This window comes from Castor canadensis, chromosome 2 (genome assembly GCF_047511655.1).
Source record: "Castor canadensis chromosome 2, mCasCan1.hap1v2, whole genome shotgun sequence".
Classification (NCBI taxonomy): Eukaryota; Metazoa; Chordata; class Mammalia; order Rodentia; family Castoridae; genus Castor; species Castor canadensis.
Genome location: NC_133387.1, coordinates 3,535,512 through 3,561,853, shown reverse-complemented (window position 1 = coordinate 3,561,853; position 26,342 = coordinate 3,535,512). Strand labels below are relative to the sequence as shown.

Here is a 26,342-nt window from a genome sequence, read left to right as displayed (position 1 = left end):
ACCAGCATTGCTCTTTTTACTCAGGACTGTATTGGCTATTTGGGTCTTTTGTGCTTCCATATATATGTTAGGGTTTTTTTCATTTATGTGAAGAATGTCATTAGAATTTTGATGGGGAATGGAATGAATCTGTAGATTGCTTTTGGTAATATAGTCCACGGGAGGACTTACTATTGCCAAGTCATGGAATCAGCCTAGGTGCCCATCAAAGGATGAGTGAATGAAGAAAATGTGGTATGTATACACAATGGAGTATTATTCAGCCATAAGAAAGAATGAAATCATGTTGTTTGCAGGAAAATGGATGGAACAAAGAACATCATATTAAGCAAAATAAGCAAGACTCACAAAGACAAATATCACACGTATGTGGAATTTAGGATTAAAAAGCACATGAAAATACACTGGGGGGCTATTAGGAATGTGGAAGGAGAAAGGGGGAGGGGAGAACAGGCAAGGGTAATCCGGGGGGGCTGAATATGATCAAAGCACACTATATGCATGTATTTAAGAGATTAAAAATTGAATTGGCAAAGACCCCTTAAAAATCCATCATAAAAGAAGCAGAAAATTAGAAAAGGACTAAGACAAAGGTAGCCTAAATTCTAGTCAGAGGGGATCAAAATCAAGGAAGAAGAAAGACTGGTGACAGAGGTTGAGTGGCCCTAGGGACTTGAGGAAAAGGACCTGAATCTTATTCCCATGAGTGATTGAAGGACACTGTATTCTGTCCATGTAAATGGAAGGTCAGGAGCAAATCCACGAGGACAGGTCCACTCAGCCTTAGATACATGCACATGGGGCAGGGGCAGGATAGCCCAGTACAGATGTTAAGCAAGTGTCAAAAAATTAAGGGTTAAAACTATAGAATTGAATGTTGGAATAGTAAAACTAACATGCCAAAAATCAGTTAATGGGGGAAGATGTTTAAAAAGCAGTGGGAGGAAGGGGTGGAAAAGGAAAGGAAGATGCTGAATTGCCTGGACTCTTCATTGCTGACCTTAGAGACAAGCTGGTTTAGAGCCAGCCTGGGTCCATTCAGGTGCATAGATATTCCCCAGGCACCTTCTAAAGGAAGAGCATGTAGATGTTTGTATTATTATAATGAGGGACCAAGTGACATTCTCCATCCCATTAGTGCCCTCTAACTGAGAAGAGAACCAGATGTTCACATGATACCTTCCTTGATCTTGAAAGTGAACCCAATGCACTTGACCTCTAATGCGGGAAGAGACCGGGGGATAGAATGGTGAAAGTGCTAGGAATGGCTGCGAGGAAGCCATGGGTTGCTGTGGACAGGAGCTGTGCACAGCGTTGCACAGACAGTTAGGCACTGGCTTTGTGGGGCATGCATACTTTGCCTTCCTGCCCTTACTGCCCGTTACAGTTGCCCTCAATTCTGCCCATTTTTCATGCTGTCCCCTAGCACCTGTTTGGATTCTGCATTCTTTGAGGTATAACTGGTCTCTTTCTGTAGGGCTGGAGATATGACTCAAGCAGTAGAGTACCTGCCTGGCAAGCATATTGGACAAATTGGTTTGCGTCTCTGAACCTCAGTCTCTTAATTTGAACAAAAAAGCCAAGAAGGCTGGTCCAGGGACAAGAGAAGTTGTTGTGAAAGTCAAGTTAAGGAATGTAGATAAAATATTCTGTAAATTCTGATGATTTAGACTTAAACAATGTAAGGAGATTTTATTTATATTTACCATGCATATACTGGTCCTATAGGCAGTATATACAGACGAGGAAAAGAAAAGACAGTCCAAAATGTGCTCTCAGGGTAAGAAAGAATGAGTCAGCCTCAGGCCCAGAAGAATAAGAAAATGAAAAGAGGTGATGCAGGAAGTCAGCTCCCAAGACGAGCTGGATCTGTGTATGGTGACTGGCCAAGGAGAAGGAGGATGCTTGGGAAGAAGGCAATGCACACTGGCCTATGCCCTACTTGATTAGTTAGAGAGGAAATTCTCATGGATCACCACCTCTGGATTTCTTCCTAGCAGCATGCTGACTGATTTCACTTGTTTCCAGAAGAACTTCTAACTCATGACTCAGCTACTGAAATTGAAATGAAATGTCTGGGTAAAGACAGAAGGAGGTGGCAAAAAATCACCCAGATATGTTAGCGTGTCAGGGACGAACTTGAGGCAGCTTTGGAACCACAGGTGAAATTTTTACTGCTGGCTCTGAACCCAAAGATGCTTATTTAGCTGCACCTCATTTTTTTTCTTTTTTTCTTTTATTATTCATATGTGCATACAAGGCTTGGGTCATTTCTCCCCACTGCCCCACCCCCTCCCTTACCACCCACTCCACCCCCTCCTTCTCCCCCCACCCCCTCAATACCCAGCAGAAACTATTTTGCCCTTATCTCTAATTTTGTTGTAGAGAGAGTATAAGCAATAATAGGAAGGAACAAGGGTTTTTGCTGGTTGAGATAAGGATAGCTATACAGGGAGTTGACTCACATTGATTTCCTGTGCGTGGGTGTTACCTTCTAGGTTAATTCTTTTTGATCTCACCTTTTCTCTAGTTCCTAGTCCCCTTTTCCTGTTGGCCTCAGTTGCTTTTAAGGTATCTGCTTTAGTTTCTCTGCGTTGAGGGCAACAAATGCTAGCTAATTTTTTAGGTGTCTGACCTATCCTCACCCCTCCCTTGTGTGCTAAAGCTTTTATCATGTGCTCAAAGTCCAATCCCATTGTTGTGTTTGCCCTTGATCTAATGTCCACATATGAGGGAGAACATACGATTTTTGGTCTTTTGGGCCAGGCTAACCTCACTCAGAATGATGTTCTCCAATTCCATCCATTTACCAGCGAATGATAACATTTCGTTCTTCTTCATGGCTGCATAAAATTCCATTGGTATAGATACCACATTTTCTTGATCCATTCATCAGTGGTGGGGCATCTTGGCTGTTTCCATAACTTGGCTATTGTGAATAGTGCCGCAATAAACATGGGTGTGCAGGTGCCTCTGGAGTAACCTGTGTCACAGTCTTTTGGGTATATCCCCAAGAGTGGTATTGCTGGATCAAATGGTAGATCAATGTCTAGCTTTTTAAGTAGCCTCCAAATTTTTTTCCAGAGTGGTTGTACTAGTCTACATTCCCACCAACAGTGTAAGAGGGTTCCTTTTTCCCCGCATCCTCGCCAACACCTGTTGTTGGTGGTGTTGCTGATGATGGCTATTCTAACAGGGGTGAGGTGGAATCTTAGTGTGGTTTTAATTTGCATTTCCTTTATTGCTAGAGATGGTGAGCATTTTTTCATGTGTTTTCTGGCCATTTGAATTTCTTCTTTTGAGAAAGTTCTGTTTAGTTCACTTGTCCATTTCTTTATTGGTTCATTAGTTTTGGGAGAATTTAGTTTTTTAAGTTCCCTATATATTCTGGTTATCAGTCCTTTGTCTGATGTATACTTGGCAAATATTTTCTCCCACTCTGTGGATGTTCTCTTCAGTTTAGAGACCATTTCTTTTGATGAGCAGAAGCTTTTTAGTTTTATGAAGTCCCATTTATCTATGCTATCTCTTAGTTGCTGTGCTGCTGGGGTTCCGTTGAGAAAGTTCTTACCTATACCTACTAACTCCAGAGTATTTCCTACTCTTTCTTGTATCAACTTAAGAGTTTGTGGTCTGATATTAAGATCCTTGATCCATTTTGAGTTAATCTTGGTATAGGGTGATACACATGAATCTAGTTTCAGTTTTTTGCAGACTGCTAACCAGTTTTCCCAGCAGTTTTTGTTGAAGAGGCTGCTTTTTCTCCATCGTATATTTTTAGTGCCTTTCAAAGACAAGTTGGTTATAGTTGTGTGGCTTCATATCTGGATCCTCTATTCTGTTCCACTGGTCTTCATGTCTGTTTTTGTGCCAGTACCATGCTGTTTTTATTGTTATTGCTTTGTAATATAGTTTGAAGTCAGGTATTGTGATACCTCCAGCATTGTTCTTTTGACTGAGTATTGCCTTGGCTATTCGTGGCCTCTTGTGTTTCCATATAAATTTCAGAGTAGATTTTTCAATCTCTTTAATGAATGTCACTGGAATTTTGATGGGAATTGCATTAAACATATAGATTACTTTTGGGAGTATAGACATTTTTACTATGTTGATTCTACCAATCCATGAGCATGGGAGATCTCTCCACTTTCTATAGTCTTCCTCAATCTCTTTCTTCAGAAGTTTATAGTTTTCCTTGGAGAGGTCTTTCACATCTTTTGTTAGGTTTACACCTAGGTATTTGATTTTTTTGAGGCTATTGTAAATTGAATTGTTTTCATATATTCTTTTTCAGTTTGCTCATTCTTAGTGTATAGAATTGCTAATGATTTTTCTATGTTGATTTTATATCCTGCTACCTTGCTATAGCTATTGATGATGTCTAGAAGCTTCTGAGTAGAGTTTTTTGGGTCTTTAAGGTATAGGATCATGTCATCTGCAAATAGGGATATTTTGACAGTTTCTTTACCTATTTGTATTCCTTTTATTCCTTCTTCTTGCCTAACTGCTCTGGCTAGGAATTCCAGTACTATGTTGAATAGGAGTGGAGAAAGTTGGCATCCTTGTCTGGTTCCTGATTTTAGAGGGAATGGTTTCAGTTTTTCTCCATTAAGTATAATGCTGGATGTAGGTTTGTCATATATAGCTTTTATAATGTTGAGGAACTTTCCTTCTATTCCTAGTTTTCTTAGTGCTTTTATCATGAAATGGTGTTGGATATTATCAAAGGCTTTTTCTGCATCTATTGAGATGATCAAGTGGGTTTTGTCTTTGCTTCTGTTAATGTGGTTTATTATGTTTATTGATTTTCATATTTTGAGCCATCCCTGCATTCTTGGGATGAAGCCTACTTGGTCGTGGTGAATAATCTTTTTAATGTGTGTTGAATTCGGTTTGCCATTATTTTGTTGAGGATTTTTGCATCAATGTTCATTAAGGAGATTGGCCTATAGTTCTCCTTTTTGGAGTGCACCTCATTTTTAATATTATTTTATACGCCATGTTCTCATAGTAACTCATCACTGAAAACATCATGTGTGAAGGACACAGAGAATGGAAGAAATATTCTCTGCCATTGACTTACATGAATAGGGGTTGGTCTCAAAAGAATGAGTTTCTAATGAAATTCGTATTTTTCATATTCGTAAAATATTAATTTTATTGTGTATTAGAGCTGTTGTGACATGGAAGGTTGAACAAGACATTTGAGGTACACTTTTGAATTTGAAGATGCTACAGGTTCAAGAAGAAATAAGGTACCACTCCCAACTTCTTAAAATTAAGAGGGTTTGTGGAAGACCAGTTTTTCTAGAAGAGGAAACTGAATCCCAAGGAAGGGTTCGTGACTTTTGTATTTGGATCTGACAACTGTATGGCATCTGTGTTCTAACCCTTGTCTTGATTGCTACACTAAATTGCAAGACATGAAATCAGAATATTAGTCTGCTTTCCACTGCTGTAACAACATACCCAAGGCTGAGTCATTTGTAAACAAAAGAGGAGTATTAGGCTTTAGCTCCCAGTTCTGCCAGTCAGAAAGCATGGCACTAGCTTGGTGGGGGCCTCATAGCAGATGGAACCACAGTGGTGGGAGCCTGTGTGGGAACTAGCTAGGATCACATCAATCCCTTCTCTAGACAGCCCTCAACTCCCTCCCACTGAGCCCCACCTCTTAAAGACTCCATTACTTCCCAATCCTACCGCATTTGGAATCACACTTCCAACACTTGAGCCTTTGGAAAGGTCCACTCAAATCATATCCAAATCAGAGCATGGGGGAAAAGCATTTATATTGTGTGATTGGCTAATATTTGTTCTATTCCTTATTAATTAAGCATCCTTACTCTTTACTATTTCAACTTCTATCTAGTTGTGTGGGGACCCATAGGAAGTTTTTTTCCTTTTAAATCATTACAAAAGGCTTAACCTTGTGAAAATGGTACAAAATGGATGGGCATGGAATGAAGACATGTTTGCCAAGCATAGTCGTTGGAACCTAGAGGTTCTCAGGACCATCTGTTAAGGAGAAACCACTCTAGGAAAGACAAATTCATTCACCATCATCCAACTTCAGCATCAGGACTTCAGGTCCCTGCTCCACTGACCATGGGGAGGAGACAGAGCCCAGGCAGGAGGTGAGGCATTTCAGCAAGATGTTGGGTCAGCGGCCAGCAAAAGACACGAGTGGAACAGGAAGTCGAAAATGGTGCAAAGGCTGGTGTGGCAGTGAGATGAGGCTTCTGCAGCATCTTGACAAGGCCAGAGTGTGGGTTTCACATGTAGAGGGGAATAAAGGGTTCATAAATAACCCAGCCATAGCCAGGAGCTTGTCAACTTTGACTTGCTAAGGACTGAACTCATTGATGTCTGGTATAAAGAAGTTACCACCAATAAACAGTTAAAAATATGCACCCAGCAAGAGAGCTGAGGGCAGGTGTGCACAGTGTGCCTGGAACCTTGAGGAGGAATTATCGAATCTTTAATCAAGAAGCTTTAATGGGGTGGATTCCAAGATGGCAACTAGAGGGAGGAGGCAGAAAGCGCGCTTCCTAAAGTAAAATCTTGGAGAGACGCTGGAGATACACTTTACAGGAAAAACCACCGAAAAGAGGCAAAACTTTGACTCCTCCACACCTCCAGCCTGTGCACAGCATCTCCACTTCACATTAAATGGAGAAACCAGGAGGGCTCCCACTCTGCTGCCAAATGGCAGTGCCCAGACGGCTTAGGAAGACATGGACCACAAGGTGAGCTAAGCAGCACTCAGTATTCCCACAGACAACCCTGGGCCAGATCAGCATAGCCCCCTGGACAGACCAACCCCCACCCAGGGAAAAAAAGAGAAACTGAATAATAAGCAATAACAACAATAAAGACACATAGCAAAGAGGGCGGGGCACCCTGAGCACCAAGGAGTGGGGGAGAGGCAATCCCTCACAGAACTGTAAATAAACAAGCCAGCCAGAGAAGGCAGGAGCAGCAGCAATACACAGCAATCAGGAGTGGGAAAGCTTGTAAAAGCAGCAGTGGGAGGAAAACTCCACAGGAGAGGGGGAAGACCCACTTCCCACGTGAACTGTAAATAAACACGCCAGCCTGAGAATGTGGGTGCAGTGTCACCTCCCCAAGTGTGCTTGGAAAGGGGAAACCTTATAACAGTGGCATTGGGCACAGGAGAACTCTGAGCAAACAAAGCCTGCAGGGCCAGGTGAGTGCTAAGCTCACCCCTGAGATCTGCATAAATAAAGCCTCCAGCAACAGCAGGCTGACAGCAGCGGGCAGGCAAGCCACAGCTGCAGATGCCATTCTCAGAACTGTCTCCAGACTTTTTTTTCTCTCTCCCTACCTTTGATGAGAAAACAACCGAACTACACCTGCATGCTGAAAAGCTTACTGAAACTGTATTGCATTTGAACTTGGGACACTTTGTGGTGTTTTGTGGGGTTTTTTGTTGTTTTTTTCCCCCTCTGATGAGACAATGACAGAACTACTTCTGACACACCATCTCCAGGATTGGAGGCTGAGGGACTAACACCAAAATTATTAAGACTGAAACTTTATTGCATTTGAAATTGGAGATTGTTTATTTTATTTTATTTTATTTTTCAATCCTCTCTCTGTCTCCCTAATGCCTGTTTAGGTTACTGTTGATCAGTACACTATCTCTCCCTGTCTATATCTTTGAAACTTTTTATTTGTTTGTTTTGTTTTGTTTTTGACATGCTTGTTTTTCCCTTTTTCTTTACTTTCTTTGCTTTCCCTCTCTTCTCACCCTTCCATTCTAAATATCACCATTGTTATTATTACAAGCTAGAAAATACTTAATTGCACACATTAAAGGAACAGTAACACCACCAAGGGCAATGATGGGAAGACAGAAAAAACAGGGAAACCAGTTCCCCTGTTTTCCCCACAGCAAAAAATTAGTACAGGAACCAGAGGGAAATGAAGAAAACAGATACTCAGATACAGACTCCAACAAAATGAAGAAAAACTATGCCAAAGAACCCAATGAAGCCCACAAGAACAATCTAAAAGAAGAAATACTACAGGTGCTCAACGAGAATTTTATAGAGATGATGCTGGACATGGTCAACCAAAATGTACAGGAGACACTCAAGAAATTCCAAGACAACAAAAATAGAAAATTTGAAAAAACAAAAGAAGAAATAAAGGAAACCATAGAAGCACTTTATAAACACCAAAGTGAAACAAAGAACACGATTAATAATGAGATAAATGAACTCAGGACAAAAATAGACAACATTAAAGAGGAAATGACCCAGGATATGGAAAAACTCAGAAAAAAGAACGAAACAGAATTGCAAAACAAAACAGAAGGCCAATCCAGCAGAACAGAACAAACAGAAGACAGAATCTCAGAACTTGAAGATGAAATGGTAATTAAAGGAAAAACCGAAGAACTATTAATTAAACAACTCAAGACCTGTGAAAAGAAAATGCAAGAACTCACCGACTCCATCAAAAGACCAAACTTGAGAATCATGGGCATCGAAGAAGGAGAAGAGGTGCAAGCAAAGGGAACGTGTAATATATTCAACAAAATAATAACAGAAAATTTCCCAAATCTAGAGAAAGATATTCCCATACAGATGCAAGAGGCCTCCAGAACACCAAACAGACCAGACCAAAATAGAACTACTCCACGGCATATTATCATTAAAACAACAAATACAGAGACCCGAGAAAGAATATTGAAGGCTGTAAGAGAGAAAAAACAAATAACATACAAAGGTAAACCCATCAAAATCACAGCAGACTTCTCAACAAAAACATTAAAAGCAAGAAGAGCTTGGGGTGAGATCCTCCGGGCACTGAATGAAAATAACTTCAACCCCAGGATACTCTACCCAGCAAAACTATCATTCAAAATAGATGGAGCAATAAAAGTCTTCCATGATAAGGAGAAACTAAAACAATCTGTCACCACAAAGCCACCCTACAAAATATTCTTCAAGGGATTCTGCACACAGAAAGTGACACCCACCATAACCATGAAAAGACAGGCAGCACCAAACCACAGGAAAAGGAAAAGCAAGACAGTAGAGAGTAACCTCAACTTAGGTACACACAATCAAACCTTCAAACAACTAAGACAACTAAATGACAGGAATCACCACATACCTATCAGTACTAACACTTAATGTTAACGGACTTAATTCACCCATCAAAAGGCACCACTTGACGAAATGGATTAAAAAGGAAGATCCAACAATTTGTTGCTTACAGGAGACCCATCTCACCAACAGAAATAAGCATAGGCTTAGGATGAAAGGCTGGAAGAAGATTTACCAAGCCAACGGCCCCCGAAAACAGGCAGGAGTAGCAATACTTATCTCTGACAAAGAAGACTTCAAACCTACATTGATCAAACGAGATAAAGAAGGACATTCCATCCTAATAAAAGGGGAAATAGACCAAAAGGAAATAATAATTATCAGCCTATATGCACCCAATGTCAACACACCCAATTTCATCAAACATACCCTGAAGGACCTAAAAGCATATATTAACTCCAACACAGTGGTTGTGGGAGACTTTAACACCCCATTATCATCAATAGATAGGTCATCCAAACAAGAAATCCAAGATCTAAAATATACCATAGATCAAATGGACCTACTTGATGTCTACAGAACATTTCATCCAACTTCTACACAACATATGTTCTTCTCAGCAGCCCATGGAACCTTCTCCAAAATAGATCATATCCTAGGGCACAAAGCAAGCCTCAGCAAATATAAGAAAATAGAAATTATACCGTGCATGCTATCTGATCACAATGCAATAAAACTAGAACTCAACAACAAAAGTAAAGACAAAAAACATGCAAACAGCTAGAAACTGAATAACTCATTGCTTAATGAACAATGGGTCATTGATGAAATAAAAGAGGAAATTAAAAAGTTCCTGGAAGTCAATGAAAATGAAAACACAACCTACCGGAACCTATGGGACACAGCTAAGGCAGTCTTGAGAGGAAAGTTTATAGCCATGAGTGCATATATTAAAAAGACTGAAAGATCCCAAATCAATGACCTAATGATACATCTCAAACTCCTAGAAAAACAAGAACAAGCAAATCCCAAAACAAATAGAAGAGAAATAATAAAAATAAGAGCTAAAATCAACAAAATAGAAACAAATAAACCATACGAAGAATTAATGAAACAAAAAGTTGGTTCTTTGAAAAAATAAACAAGTTCAGCAGACCCCTGGCAAACCTGACTAAAAGGAGGAGAGAAAAAAACCCAAATTAGTAGAATCAGGAATGCAAAAGGGAAGATAACAACAAACACCATGGAAGTCCAGGAAATCATCAGAGACTACTTAGAGTACCTATATTCAAATAAATTTGAAAATCTTAAAGAAATGGACAGATTTCTAGATACATATGATCATCCAAAACTGAACCAAGAGGATATTAATAAACTGAATAGATCTATAACACAAAATGAAATTGAATCAGCAATCAAGAGTCTCCCCAAAAAGAAAAGTCCAGGACCTGATGGATTCTCTGCTGAATTCTATCAGACCTTTAAAGAAGAACTGATACCAACCCTCCTTAAACTGTTCCATGAAATAGAAAGGGAAGGAAAACTGCCAAACACATTTTATGAAGCCAGTATTACACTTATCCCAAAACCAGGCAAAGACACCTCCAAAAAGGAGAACTATAGGCCAATCTCCTTAATGAACATTGATGCAAAAATCCTCAACCAAATAATGGCAAACTGAATTCAACAACACATCAAAAAGATTATTCACCACGACCAAGTAGGCTTCATCCCAGGGATGCAGGGGTGGTTCAACATACGAAAATCAATAAACGTAATAAACCACATTAACAGAAGCAAAGACAAAAACCACTTGATCATCTCAATAGATGCAGAAAAAGCCTTTGATAAGATCCAACATCATTTCATGATAAAAGCTCTAAGAAAACTAGGAATAGAAGGAAAGTTCCTCAACATTATAAAAGCTATATATGAAAAACCTACAGCCAGCATTATACTTAACGGAGAAAAACTGAAACCATTCCCTCTAAAATCAGGAACCAGACAAGGTTGCCCACTATCTCCAATCCTATTCAACATAGTACTGGAATTCCTAGCCAGAGCAGTTAGGCAAGAAGAAGGAATAAAAGGAATACAAATAGGTAAAGAAACTGTCAAAATATCCCTATTTGCAGGCGACATGATCCTATACCTTAAAGACCCAAAAAACTCTACTCAGAAGCTCCTAGACACCATCAATAGCTACAGCAAGGCAGCAGGATATAAAATCAACATAGAAAAATCCTTAGCATTTCGATACACTAATAATGAACAAACTGAGAAAAAATATATGGAAACAATTCAATTTACAATAGCCTCAAAAAAAATCAAATACCTAGGTGTAAACCTAACAAAAGATGTGAAAGACCTCTACAAGGAAAACTACACACTTCTAAAAAAAGAGATTGAGGAAGACTATAGAAAGTGGAGAGATCTCCCATGCTCATGGATTGGTAGAATCAACATAGTAAAAATGTCGATGCTCCCAAAAGTAATCTACATGTTTAATGCAATTCCCATCAAAATTCCAATGACATTCATTAAAGAGATCAAAAAATCTACCATGAAATTTATATGGAAACAAAGGAAGCCATGAATAGCCAAGGCAATACTCAGTCAAAAGAACAATGCAGGAGGTATCACAATACCTGACTTCAAACTATATTACAAAGCAATAACAATAAAAACAGCATGGTACTGGCACAAAAACAGACATGAAGACCAGTGGAACAGAATAGAGGACCCAGATATGAAGCCACACAACTATGACCAGCTTGTCTTTGAAAGGCGTTAAAAATATATGATGGAGAAAAAGCAGCCTCTTCAACAAAAACTGCTGGGAAAACTGGTTAGCAGTCTGCAAAAAACTGAAACTAGATCCATGTATATCACCCTATACCAAGATTAACTCAAAATGGATCAAGGATCTTAATATCAGACCCCAAACTCTAAAGTTGATACAGGAAAGAGTAGGAAATACTCTGGAGTTAGTAGGTGTAGGTAAGAACTTTCTCAATGAAACCCCAGCAGCACAGCAACTAAGAGATAGCATAGATAAATGGGACCTCATAAAGCTAAAAAGCTTCTGTTCATCAAAAGAAATGGTCTCTAAACTGAAGAGAACACCCACAGAGTGGGAGAAAATATTTGCCAGCTATACATCAGACAAAGGACTGATAACCAGAATACATAGGGAACTTAAAAAACTAAATTCTCCCAAAATTAATGAACCAATAAAGAAATGGACAAGTGAACTAAACAGAACTTTCTCAAAAGAAGAAATTCAAATGGACAAAAAACACATGAAATAATGCTCACCATCTCTAGTAATAAAGGAAATGCAAATTAAAACCATGCTAAGATTCCACCTCACCCCTGTTAGAATAGCCATCATCAGCAACACCACCAACAACAGGTGTTGGTGAGGATGCGGGGAAAAAGGAACCCTCTAACACTGCTGGTGGAAATGTAAACTAGTACAACCACTCTGGAAAAAAATTTGGAGGCTACTTAAAAAAGCTAAACATTGATCTACCATATGATCCAGCAATCCCACTCTTGGGGATATACCCAAAAGACTGTGACACAGGTTACTCCAGAGGCACCTGCACACCCATGTTTATTGCGGCACTATTCACAATAGCCAAGTTAAGGAAACAGCCAAGATGCCCCACTACTGACGAGTGGATTAAGAAAATGTGGTATCTATACACAATGGAATTCTATGCAGCCATGAAGAAGAACGAAATGTTATCATTCGCTGGTAAATGGATGGAATTGGAGAACATCATTCTGAGTGAGGTTAGCCTGGCCCAAAAGACCAAAAATCATATGTTCTCCCTCATATGTGGACAATAGGTCAAGGACAAACACAACAAGGGGATTGGACTTTGATCACAAGATAAAGCGAGAGCACACAAGGGAGGGGTGAGGATAGGTAAGACACCTAAAAAATTAGTTAGCATTTGTTGCCCTCAATGCAGAGAAACTAAAGCAGATACTTTAAAAGCAACTGAGGCCAATAGGAGAAGGGGAGCAGGAACTAGAGAAAAGGTGAGATCAAAAAGAATTAACCTAGAAGGCAATACACACATGCACAGGAAATCAATGTGAGTCAACTCCCTGTATAGCTATCCTTATCTCAACTAGCAAAAACCCTTGTTCCTTCCTATTATTGCTTATACTCTCTCTACAACAAAATTAGAAATAAGGTTAAAATTATTTCTGCCGGGTAGCGAGGGTTAAGGGGGGGTAAGGGAGGGAGCAGGGGTGGGGTAGGTAAGGGAGGGGGTGGGAGAAGGGGGGAGAAATGACGCAAATATTGTATGCACATATGAATAAAATAAAAATTTTTTTAAAAGGAGGTTTTAATGGTCTTCTGGTTCAATCCCCCACTCCTCAAATTTTCCTTGATGCACCAATAAACTGCTTCAATACATTTATCGATAGGCTCCATTAAAGCTTTTCTGTGTTGAATAGTTTTCTTATTATTAGTTTTATTAGCATAACTTAAGTATGCAAAGGGAGTTCATTGTGATGTTTACATATAATGTACTTTGATAAATTCACATGTCTATATTACTCTGCCTTAACCACTCTCTGTGTTCCTCCTCCATTTTAAGTTAGTGAGTTTCATTATGCTAGTCATATATATACACTCACACATACGTATATATGAATATGTATCTTTGATCATATCCCCCCATCACCCCTGTGTTAGATGGCTTTAACTACCAAAAGACAAGTGCATCAGTCTGAACCTGTCTCCTTACCATGTGTATGTCAGCCATTATTCCTCCCCCGGAGCAAACGAGAGCAGACCTACTTTTTCATACTCACACACTTGTCCAACCTTGAAGACACCTATCCAGCTCGTCTTTAGGAAGTCCTAGATATCCTTTAGATGGCTTTGTTTCCAAAGTCCAGCAAACCTGGCCATCTTCTGTAGAGTATTCTGCCTTGTTGGTCTCATTCTTAGAAACTGACACCCTCTACTGGACCCATTTCTCCATGTGTGAAGAAGGAGGGTCCTAGCCAGCATAGGACAACATTTCTTCCCAGAGAGTCCTTAGGAACTGATTAGCTTTGGTCATCACCCACATTATTAAAGATGGCCTTATTTACTATAACTCTTCAAAGAAGCTCCTGACAAAACCATCAGCATCATCTGCTGCTACCTCCATGGCCTGAGTAACACCTGAAATCAGTCATTCCACCAAGCAAATCTTCCAGGGCTTCTCGGAAATATGGCAGCTCTGCGTGATGGGGGATCCTGAAATGGATGGAATTAATGGCACAAAGCAGGAGTGTGCTTGTTTTGTTTTGTTTAGATTTTGTAGTGCTGGGGATAGAACCCAGGGTCCTTCACGTGCCACTGAGCTGCCTTCCCACCTCTACATTTTTTAAAAAGAATGTGTCAAGACCAAGATTCAGGAACACATCATGTAAAAGTGGCAATGCGTAAAAGTATTTCTGATGACTTAGCCTCTCAGTCCTCCTCTCCCCACATCATCTGAAGGGGTGCCTCAGACTCACGGGTTTGATGGTCTCTGATAGAAGGGTTATTGGGTACAAAAGGAGTATTTATAGGGTGTCTACTATAGTGCATAAAACCTCCAGTCATGAATTTGGGGAGAGAATGCTTTCTTTCTTCTTGGGGACTGAATGCTGTGCTAATTCCCAGCAGAATTATGTCTGACTGTGCCAGCTGGCACCTAATAGAATTTCATTTTTGTCTGGTAATAGAGAACTTCAAAATTGTGAGAAGATAAACACTTGGAGTAAATACTTCATTTTCTCCATTTATAGCCAAGTAACATAACAATTTCCATTTTCTGTTTAGAGTTTATTTTTTCTCCTCAGATTTTAATTTCCTCCCTGAATTTTTCATTTGTCCCTGATATCTCATACAGATAACTTTCCTTTTATTTCCTTTTTTTTTAATCATTCAGTCTCCAAGTCCCACTCTTTTCTCAGCCTCACGTCTTTTCCTGTGTTTATCTTTCCCAGTATTGTCAACCTCCACTCATATCATGTCATCATATCTTACCTGTCATCTATACCTGTCATGAGGCTCTTGATCTCAGCTTGGGAAATTCCTAGTCTGTACTCACTCATGCTTTCTGGTCTTTTTCATCCCTATGTGAGTGAAATAATAGAGTTAAATGAGAGAGGGATTACAGAAGTCCTCAAGAGCAGTCTGCTCGGCAGGACACATGCCCACCTTAGGGTACCCTACTAATGGGGTACACCAGAGTGATGGTTCTGGAGCACACCACTGCAGAACATGTGCTCTAACTGGGTGCTGTAACTAGAGCACACTGAATTAAGCTGACAAGTTGACTAGGTGCCTGATCCAGAGAAGCCTTAGGCAATAGCCTCAGTGGTTTTCTCACTATCACTACCTTTTAAAAGAGGCCAGGCTCCAACTCCCAGTCCCTATAGGACTTCTATTTCCTAGAGTCCAGAAGAACAGAGAAAAGAGCTTCATGTAGTCTGCACGCGCTAGTAACCAGATCACCCATTCTCCTGACAACTTGAACATGGATGTCCGTTCTTTCTTTCTCATAGATCAGCTTTCCTTAGTGACTACTCACAGATTTCACCCTATTTTATGGGAAGGAAACTGAGACTTGCAGAGGTCTCATCTTTCGCCCCTGTTCACCCACCAACTGAAGAGCAGACTGAGAACTTAGCCCATGTCTTACTGTAAATGAGTAGTGGCTTCAAGGTAGCATCTATGTCCCACCCCATAACTATTGTAACACCTCCTCTGCTCCCCACTTGGTGATGTCAGGAAGGGACTCCAGTGCAGGGAAAGAGGAAGGGAGGCCTGGCAATTCAGCAGCAGGCCACCATTGGTGCTCAGTCATCCCAAACAAGGGGAGAAAATGCAGGTGAATGTAGGGGTTGCAAAGTCCATAGAAACCAGGCAAACAATTGTTCATGAACAGAGAACAGGAAGGGATGGAACAGTTGGTGCTAATTCTGATATTTCTTTACTGAAAGCCCAGGTCAGTGGAAGAACTTAAAATGAGTTCTTTAGTAGGAAAACACTGTCTTTGGTTTTGAAAGTTTTTGATTTGGGGTAAAAGCATCCTCGTAGAAAGGCCCAGTGCAAGCTAAAAATATGAACCTAGACCTCAGAGGGTAGAGCAAGCAAGCATGAATTGCAAAAGTGTCAACTCAGTAAAAAGCTGCCCAAGGACACAGAAATGAATGGGACTTGCCAAACCAAAGTGGGGTCAGGAAAGACCCCACGGCAGCAGATCAAGGGGTCTGCAACAGAGGAGAAGGGCAAGAAGGCTGCATGGAGAGGCAGGAGGTGGGCAATGAAAAAGAGAACAAGCCCTCTGGCCTCCATCACATGTTTCAGAGAGAGAATGAGTAGGTGAATGCTGGGTGTAGATGGTTAGAGGTGAACAGTGAACCAGTGACACAAAAATAGACCTTTCTTAGGAAGTGTCTTGATAGTTAAAAAGAAGGAGCTCAGGGAGTGTGGCCAGGGACTTTTTAAAATGACTTGAGTTCTATTCATTCTACTGATCCAGGAGAAGCCAGAGTAGGGAGGGAATGGTTGAAAATACAAGGCAGGTGGGTTATGATGGAGTGGTGGCAAAGTTCAGTAAGGAGTGGAGGGGACAGCTGAGGTTTCGGGGTCTGTCCTGGCTTCCTATAGGAGACGGGGTGGAAGAGAGGTCTGAACTGAGGCTCTTGACTTAGAGACAAAGAGTGGGTTGTAGATTTGGGAAGGACTTAAGTGGGCACAGTGAATTGATTGAATTGGAGTTGGGGAAAGAATGGGCAAAGATTGGAGTCAGGAAAACTAAATTTCAGTTCAGTTTACTGAGGAGACGACTGATCCACCAAATGAGACTGGAAGTGTTAAAGGAGAGGAAGGGTGAGGGCCGTGGGAAAGATTATTTTGGTGGTCGTGAGGCATGGATTGAAGACGTCCAGCTGGAAATCTGGAATATTCATCCACAGCTGGGTCTAGGGACTTACTGAAATGTAGGTGCTGACTTGACACCTCTGGAGTTGATGACTTCATAGAGGAAGAGGATGGAGAGTGAGGGGGAGTGCGAGACAAGGAAGACCTCAGAGAAGTCTGGAGTTGGGGCCAGTGGGGCCCCACAGCCGAGGACAGAAAAGGATCCCTGGGCAGAGGAAAATGTCAAAACAAGGAGTAGCAGCTCAAACGTGAACCAGCCCCATGGCAAACCTTGCCTGTTTTTGGTTAAATTACTGAATGCCATTATGAACTGTTTTATGTGTGATATATTAAAGTATAATTTTCTAAAATCCTTTTCTCATCTTCTAAATGGTGTCTGGGCAGTAGTTTGTATTCATTTTCCAAAATAAATATGTAGGATGAGACCCAGGAGCTTGTAAAATTTGTACTCAGGAAAATACCTGAGTGCAGCCTAACTTCCAACTCTTGGTACTTTTTCCCATGATCAGAAACATTTAGTGTGTTTGAAAGAAAGAAATGTAAATGCAATGGAGACTGCACACAAAAAGGAGGACTTTTCCCTGAAGGGCAGATGTTCCAGTGAGATGCAGCTGTCCGGCGCTTCCTAGAGGAGATGGTACTCAGATGATGCCTCCTGTTCTGAGTTGGTCCTTCACGACTGTGGTTCTGTTTCCAGAACCCGTGAGGCTCCAGGGAGGTCTCCAAAAGAAAGGAGGCTCTACCTGGCTCTTGGGTACTGGGTTCGTGGTGTTGTCACACACACACACACACACACACACACACACACACACACACACACACACACAAATTTGGACACATCAAGGTAGAGACCAAGAAAGTTTATTAATAAAGCAAAGCAAAGAAAGGAAAGGGTAATCTACTCCCAGAAATAGGAATGGGCACATCTGGTAGGAGGCACACTTGAGTGCTTTAACATGAGGGGTATTTAGAGGAAAAAGGTGGGTTGGGGGTTTGGCTTAAATTTATCTTAGGATAAGTGTTCCCCTTTGTTCTGGACACCTGGAACATTTAATATTACTATGTCACAATAGTGCTGTGACATTCTAAATTAGGCCCAGATATCAAGTCTGGTCGGTTTACTGAATTTGGGTCATTATGACACAGATGTCTGAACATCCATTTAAGAGTGGGTTTCACCAGATGCTCCTCTCAAGATAGGTGTCCTTCCTTAAGACAGCTTTTTCCTTCTTTGTAAACATTTCTGTGGTCAAAGGGATTATTTTGCCAATTTTTTCCCTAGGGTAAGAGTCTTTCTTTAAAATGAAAGGGAGATTGTCTGGGGCAAGGAGCTGCTGGACTGGGGAGGGAGAAAGGAAAGGATTAAGTGAGGACAATGGAAATACACTATGCATATAAAGACGGCACAATGAACCCACCAAACACTGTCATGAACAAGGGGAAGGAGGGAGAATGGAAATAAAATGGAGGTGGTGAACTCATTCAAAGTACAGTGTACACATGCATGGAATTATCACAACAAAACACCTTCATATTATTAATGCATACTAATTCAAAACTAAAATGAAATTTAAAACAAGATACTCTTGTTCAGTTCCCAGAGTGTGTTGACCATTTGGGCAAGCAGGCAAGGTCAGAGGGAGAGAGTGGCTTTTTTTTGCGGGGAGCGTGAAGCTTAAAGCAAAGAACATAGTGCCTGTGTGCTGTCACACAGCTCTTCACTCACACAGTGTTTATCTCTGAATTCCTGCCTCCTGTTTTTCAGGCCTCATTTTCCCTGACCCACCCTGGCTCGGCATTGGGGGAAGGAGGGGAGATTTTCATCTCCAAGGTTGAGGAGCAGCCTTCTTTCTCAGATTTCCCACTGGCATTGACCATTTCCTGCGGAACCAGTGCTTTCTCGTTCCTCCCCTCGCTGACCCAGCTTCTCGGCCTTTCTCTGCCTGAGCTTCCCAGCCCTCTCAGCTCTTGCTGGAGTCTCTGCAATTGTGACTCAGTCTTCCAGATCTTTTATTACATTTCTTGTGCACATGTGCTTTATTTTTGCCCAACGGTATAGTGGAAAATAGAGAGTTCTTTCATTTTGTTCTTGTCATGGCCCAGAAAGGGATGTCTTTCATTGTTCTCTTCTTTGTCATTGGCTCCACTAAAAGAAGATATTCAGAGCTGCACATCAGGACCAGACAGTGGCATATTTAAGGAAGAATGCAAAGACATAGCCTGGGTGTTTGTTTGAGGGATGACATGACCAGGAATGAATTTAAATCACTGTTTCTAGATGGCTTAAAGAAAGGTAGCATGTTTTGCATAATGAATATGTAAAGTGTCTGGTATATTTGTTGCATCTGTTGCTATCCTGGATTTGTTCAGTTCACAACAACCAACTTGGGCTTGTAACTTGAGCTAAGTGATGTGCCCTTTGTGTAGGCGATTTCCAAGATGGTGTTAGAAAAAGACAGACCTCAGATCAAACTCCCCTTTGGTTTGGCTGAAATCCTTAATATCCAATGTTCCTATTACAGAAGTGGGGTGGCTCCTTCACAAAGGCTGAGCGGGTTCACATATGCTGACATGTGCCCAATGCACACATGCCAGCTGCTCTCACGCACTTCATGGCTTCACTGCCACCGTCCCCAGGACAACGGATGCTGCTTGGGGCCATTTCTCTTCAGGTGCTCTGACCTGTGTGGTCCTCTCCTGGCCTCTTCTTGCTTCTGCACTGACAGTCTCTACAAGGAGTTTATCTGTTTGCTTTACAAGTTGCTAGCAGTTTACATGGAGTGAACTCAGTATCTCAGAAGAAATTTATGCACATCTGATTTAGTACTTACCCATCTTGTCTAGGTTTAAGTTAGCTCTATTATCGTCCTATTTCTGTGTAAGAAATGACCCGAAAACTCAATCTTTTAAAAGACAATGTCTCGCAATCAATGGGGCTCAGGGAGTCAAGACCTTCTTAGGTGAGGGCCCTGGCTTAAGGTTCATGATGCTGTGTTCAGGGTATTGGCCTTGGAAGCCCTGACTTCCACATCCACTCATGAGGCTATCACAAAGCCTCACATCCTTGCCAGGTCCTGGCAATGCAACGCCAAGGAGCCTTGGCCCCTCTCCACATGGGCCTCTCTCTATAGGGATGCTTGGATGACCTCACAACATGGCATCTGTCTTTCTTCAGAGTAAGCGATAAGGAAAAGAACAGAAGGAAGCCAACACCTTTTACGACCTGGTTTCTGAACTCTAGCACCATTGTTTCTGCCACATTGCCTTCACTAGCCATCGCACATGCCAACACTCAATGGTACCGAATTAAGCTCCCCTCCCTCTCCCTCACTCCTCCTTCCTTTTTCCACCACTTACCACTCCTCCCCTCTTTCTCCTCCTCCACCTTCCTCTACTCCTGCTGTGCTTGGCTTCTCAGCTTACCAAACAAGGGAACCTTTTTCCTGTCTCAGCGAGGGTGAGAATAAAGTGAGATGGATGGTGCATGGGGAAGCTTTGGAAGGAGAGCTTAGAAACTCTGTGCAGCACCACATGGGATAACTGAAGAAATGGAAGGCCACCAGCCCCCACTGTTGCCCGTGAGGAAGCCAGTCTACTCACGAGGCCTGACTTGGTCCAGCATCAAGTCCTGTGATGGCTTCTCCAGTCAGTGCCTGCTCAGCACATGGGGGCTGACACTAGCTCCTTCCTTCCTCCCCCTGGGGGAGCAGTGCACCCAGCACTTCAGGAGGAACAGCTGATCCCTGCTCATGTCTTTCTTGTGGGTCACTGCTGCAGCTCCATCAAGTTTCCCCACAAAATTTGACCCTTAGTCTGTTTCTTTGTAACTAAAGCAGCATTTACTCATCCACTGTCTTCCAGCAGGCCACCTGGGCCCATTTTTCTGGTTCCAGCATCTCAGGGTTTCTGGGAACACCAGACTGTTGGGATTTTTTTGTTTTTATATCTTGGTCTTTTTCTCCAAAGAACTCCAGGTCTGCTGTGATTCCTTGGAAATCGATTCCGTGGTCCAGACTCCATGGGGATTAGGGTACTATCAGCTCTCCATGTTTTCCTTTGCAGACTCATTTTCAACAGCAGTACCCCAAATGTATTCCCCTAGTCAACATACTCCACGTAAAACATGTCTTCCTTCACCTGCAGGTCCCTCATCTATTGTATTTAGAAAGGTAGTTTTCCATGCCAATCCCTGGACATTCAGTCACACAGGACACAGATGCTTAGAAGTTTCACAAACTCCCTCCGTCCAGAGGCACGCATCACAGGTTCTGGGGAGGGTGTCTGTCCAGAAAGCTGGAGAGGAGAGGTGCTAACATTTCCTGACCACCATGTTCTCCCTCCTCCTGGGCATCTCATTTCATTTATGGATTAGGGCAATCAAGAGAGACATCTGAGATTTGTGAATTCCAGGAGTCTGGAAACTGTTTTAGTTTTTTGTTCTGCTTTGAAAGCCATCTACTTCTGACTCCCCTCTTTTTGTTGATGACTCTCAGAAGTTAGGAGACACCCCTTAAATTATACAGAGGGTCAGAGCCTACCCTTACAATCCTGACTTGACTTCCGTATTGCACTCACTGAGGACACAGAGAAGAAGTACTGAGGGACCTTTGCCATATCTTACCGGAACTCCAGAAGTACATGGGTCTTCCTGTCCCATCAGGTCTTGCTGACTGTGTCTGACAGTCTCCAGTGACCACATGCCCTCATTAGTTCTGTGCTGTATTTAGTTAAGCTGGAAATCTGTGCTCCTAATTTGATCAAAACCAGGTAGCCATGGAGATGACATCAAGCCTCCGGCTGCCCTGTAAGCCATTGCAAATGATGAAAATAATAAAACAAACAGGATATGCAAATTGCCATCCTAAATCAATAAAAGACTTTGCCTCCAGGTCTCCAGATTAACTACTTTTGGCTCACTGATGTTTGGTAAGATTTGATGATTTGAAAAACATCATAGTCACAGCCTCCGTCTCAATGGTTGCTCTTTCTTTTATCTGTTTCAGATCTACCAACACTCCTATGCTGGATATTATGTCCTGAGCAAAATTCCTCACGGGTAAGATGGTTCTTTCATTTCCTTTTAATTAGAACTCTGCAGAACAAAGTGAAGCATGGAACACTGACTAGTTGCTCAACCCTGAGGACAGAAATGGGGTGTCTTGACATCCCCGACAGCGAAGGGATGACCAGATAGCTCATCTTTAGATAATTACTCTCAGGATCTCAGGGTCATGTCCAGCTGCTGGCCCTTTTGTGAAGCCCCTTCCCCCAGAACTACTCTGTCCACTTCTGCTCCAGTTCTCTGGTTCTGGAACCCTCGAGGCTCTGTGGAGCAAGGTCCCCATCGCAGGCATAATAGGTTGGCCCCGAGACTCCAGAGAGGGCTCCTGGATAATACAATGGAGGCCCCTCTCAGTCCACCACATAGCATCGAAAACAAGCCCAGAAGTGGCAGTGAGTGAACACAGATCCAGCAGTGCCTGGTGGCAGGGCTCAGAGTAAGCAAGTCAGTTTTGGTCGGTGCACAAAGAGCTGGCTCTACCAGCAGGCCCAAGATGGGCATCAGTGGTGTGCTCTTTTGGTTTACAGTCTTTTCTGGTGTGGTTGTGCTCCAAACCCTCAGTGCCTACAGTTGACTGGGCCACCCAACTCCATGCCGTTTCACAACCTCAAATTATACAGCCGAGGCTTCTCTGGTTTCTCAAAAATGCATTATTTGGGGCCCCAGAGTGTCTGTGGGAAAGAAAGACATGAGCAAGAATGACTGCTAGTTTTCAGCCCTAGGTAGACACACTCACACATTTCAGTGCAGTTCTGTAGCCTCGCCCTGGACTCCAGGTCAGTAAAGTCACTGGTTAAAGTTTGGTGATGAATTAGTTCAGACACCAATAAAAACCAGGTACAGAGCAAGGAAAGTCCAGCAGGGATCTTTTTGTTGTTTTCATGTTTATTCTTTCTCTCCTCCTCCTTCTTCCTCCTCCTCCTCCTTCTATCTCCCACCCCACCCCCCTACCCTACCCCATTCTCCATCTCCCAGGGATTTCTTGTTCCCTGCCTCACCTTGTCTGTTGTATTTCCCTGCTTTCTATCACAGCACTTTGAAAAGGTTAGTGCTTTGGAAATACTTAGAAAGGATCCCAGTCTTGCAGCTGGCCTTGTCCTGCAGGCTTCCATGAATATGTAGGTTGAGGGATCCTAATTTTCCCAGGCAAATTTAAATAAACAGCAGGGGCTGGTACAAAGTGTTGTTCCAGAGGAGAGCGTTAATGGCAGTGGGAGTGTTTACCATTGCTGCTGTCTGCTTTCGGATGAGCTTAGGGAGAATTTGACCGTGGCCTTGGAAAACACATGAGCAGAAATCATTTTACTTGGATTTCAGACAGAGGAGAGGTCCATGCCTGGCAATGAGCAGCAGCCTATGGTGGTGACAGGTAGGTCATTTGAAAAATTAAGGAAAAGAAACTGAAAGCGACCGGCCCTAGTAAAAATAAAGTTTCCAGAGGAATCTTTCGTTAGAAGCACATTGCAAACAAGAGCTCAAATGTTCTTTAATACAGAGGGGTTATTCTAAGCACATATCCATCTTCAATGGTAGTGGCAGGCAGGATTGAAATTATGCCTTGAGATCTATCCACCCCTTCTAGGAATAACAGAATTTGTGCTAAATGATGGATGTTTCATTCTACCTTATATAAATTTGTAAAGCTCAAAACTCTATAAAAGCAGTTTATGCCTAGCATATTGTGTTAATATTTTACTGCATCTGTCAGAATTTAGGAGAAACAGATTCTAAGAACTTGGCATGAGGGTGAGCCAAGCAGCAAGCAAGCTGGCACACTGAGGATGCAAGGGTCAGTGGAGACACCTGCAGTTTTGCAATAATTCCCTTCAAAGCTGGCACCAACATTAGCTGCTTTTAGTATTTTTCAATAAAGATAGTAACAATTATCCCACCATTTACTGGTTGCGGTTCCTGTATTTTTACCCCTGGACACCATGCTTGCCAGAACATTCTTATTTATCACCATTTATAATGTGAACTCAGAGAGGTTAGGTCACCTGCCCAGCATCTCACAGGTGGAATACAGAAGAGCCAAAATTCCAGTGCAGGACTGACTGATCCAAACTCCATGCTATTAATAAACTAACCTCTTTGGGTTAATTCAAATGGAAACCAAGTTTAACAATGTAGGAAATAAATATTATATTTCTAGAGGTCAGATTTCTGAGGAAGAAGTAATTTATTCCTTTCCTAAGGATTCAAATATGACTGAAAGATTACCAGATTACTTGTTCCATTTGCCATGAGAAGTTGAAGTCAACACCCCACCCTGTCACCACTTATACCTACACAGTATCAACAAAATGCCATTGCTCCACCTCCCCCAAATCTTATCATCAGATCATAGATGGAAAATTATCAATTAACTGATTTCAAATGTCAAAATCTTCCTTGTGTTAATGAGACAATGGATTACTGGATGGAACCACATTGTAGGTTGAAGCATTTGCAACTTCAACCTTCAAAAGGGTCCTTGACCCTCCAGTCAACCGAGTCCCTTCCACCAGGTGCCAGAGAACAGCACAGCCCAGGAGCTTATGGCTGATGCTGTGGGTGCTTTTAGGTAGAAACAAAGCACATTTGTCTTATAAAAATCAAAATATTGCTATGAAAATATTTAAATGTACATTATATATAAAAATGGGTTTCTCATTAATTCTGCGGACACAGATGTGTGCTGTTCCCACAAATTCCCACCTTACCTTCCATCCCTCCTTCCTTTGCACGCACACCAAAGGCCCTTCCATCCTCAGAATGGGAGCACTTGTCATTTATGACTTGATTTTTTTTCTTAGTCTCAGGCTTTCCAACAAGGCAGAGAAGGGCCAACTTAATTTCCAATACCCTCTAATTCCTGCTGTCCTTCCGTTTTTGCAAATGCCAGGGGAGAATGTGGGGTGGGCATCCTCTGCCCACCTCTCTTGTACTCCTCTCTCTTGCAGGGTAAGCATATGTGCTTTTAGCCTGTCTAACTGGAGCCAGGTAGAAGCCAGTTTGTGTATCATGGCTGGGGCTGCGATGAGAGACCCCCAATCGCTGACTCTTCATTATTCAAATTTCCAATACCAAGCTTCCAGGAATTGTATTCGTGTGTGTGTGTGTGTGTGTGTGTGTGGTGCTGGGGATTGAACCCAGGGCCTAAGACAAGGCAAGTGTTCTACCTCTGAGATACACCCCCACCGCCTAAAAAGTTGTTTTCTTAAAGCTTGTGTAATATGTCTTTTACATAAGCTATTTAAGTAGAATTAAAGCTACTTTTTAACATAAAACATTTCACTAAAGGTTTTTATATCAAAATTTCTACAAACCAAAGTAATTTTCCATGTTGAGGATGGTAGGAGCTCTAGGGAAGACCTGGGATGTGCCTTCACACAAGCATTTCCTAGGCTTGGCTGCCTCTTCACATTTCCTGTCATGACATTTTTCTTCAATTAACCTTTGGCCTTTGGTCTTTAAAAATGTACATAACTGTGTGTCATGTAATCTCATGTTTACTAGTATCATTCTGAAAGTCACATGGCATAGGCAAAGTCAACCTCTTTGATAACAGAAGTCAATTTTAAGAGAAGGTGGAATGTTCCTTCATTAGGTAGCACTGGCATTTTGGACTCTGACACACTCAGAACAACACCAGGATGGCAGACAAGATGTGATCGATGGTATTTTTACACACTAGGCCACCTTTGTGGGTAGTGTCACTCTAGCTTTGCTCACATGCCAGCATGTTTTACACATCAAGCCAATTGTACAGAAATCACATTGCTTTAGAACTGTGGTTCTGATAGACCCAAAAGACTGTGACTCAGGTTACTCCAGAGGCACCTGCACACCCATGTTTATTGCGGCACTATTCACAATAACCAAGTTATGAAAACAGCCAAGATGCCCCACTGCTAACAAATGTATTAAGAAAATGTGGTATCTATACACAATGGAATTTTATGCAGCCATGAAGAAGAACGAAATGTTATCATTCGCTGGTAAATGGATGGAATTGGAGAACATCATTCTGAGTGAGGTTAGCCTGGCCCAAAAGACCAAAAATCATATGTTCTCCCTCATATGTGGACATTAGATCAAGGGCAAACACAACAAGGGGATTGGACTTTGAGCACATGATAAAAGCGAGAGCACACAAGGGAGGGGTGAGGATAGGTAAGACACCTAAAATACTAGATAGCATTTGTTGCCCTCAACGCAGAGAAACTAAAGCAGATACCTTAAAAGCAACTGAGGCCAAAAGGAAAAGGGG

General features: G+C 41.8%; 1 protein-coding gene across 6 annotated transcripts in view; it reads left to right on the top strand.

The window, feature by feature from the left end:
* The window catches only part of Dpp6 (dipeptidyl peptidase like 6), a 945,197-nt gene that overhangs the window by 701,829 nt on the left and 217,026 nt on the right, over nt 1-26,342 (top strand). For all 6 annotated transcript variants that reach the window (XM_074060144.1, XM_074060158.1, XM_074060135.1 and 3 more), the window contains exon 6: nt 22,032-22,084. In XM_074060144.1, the coding sequence (XP_073916245.1) occupies nt 22,032-22,084 (53 nt within the window). The remainder of the gene's footprint in view (nt 1-22,031; nt 22,085-26,342) is intronic.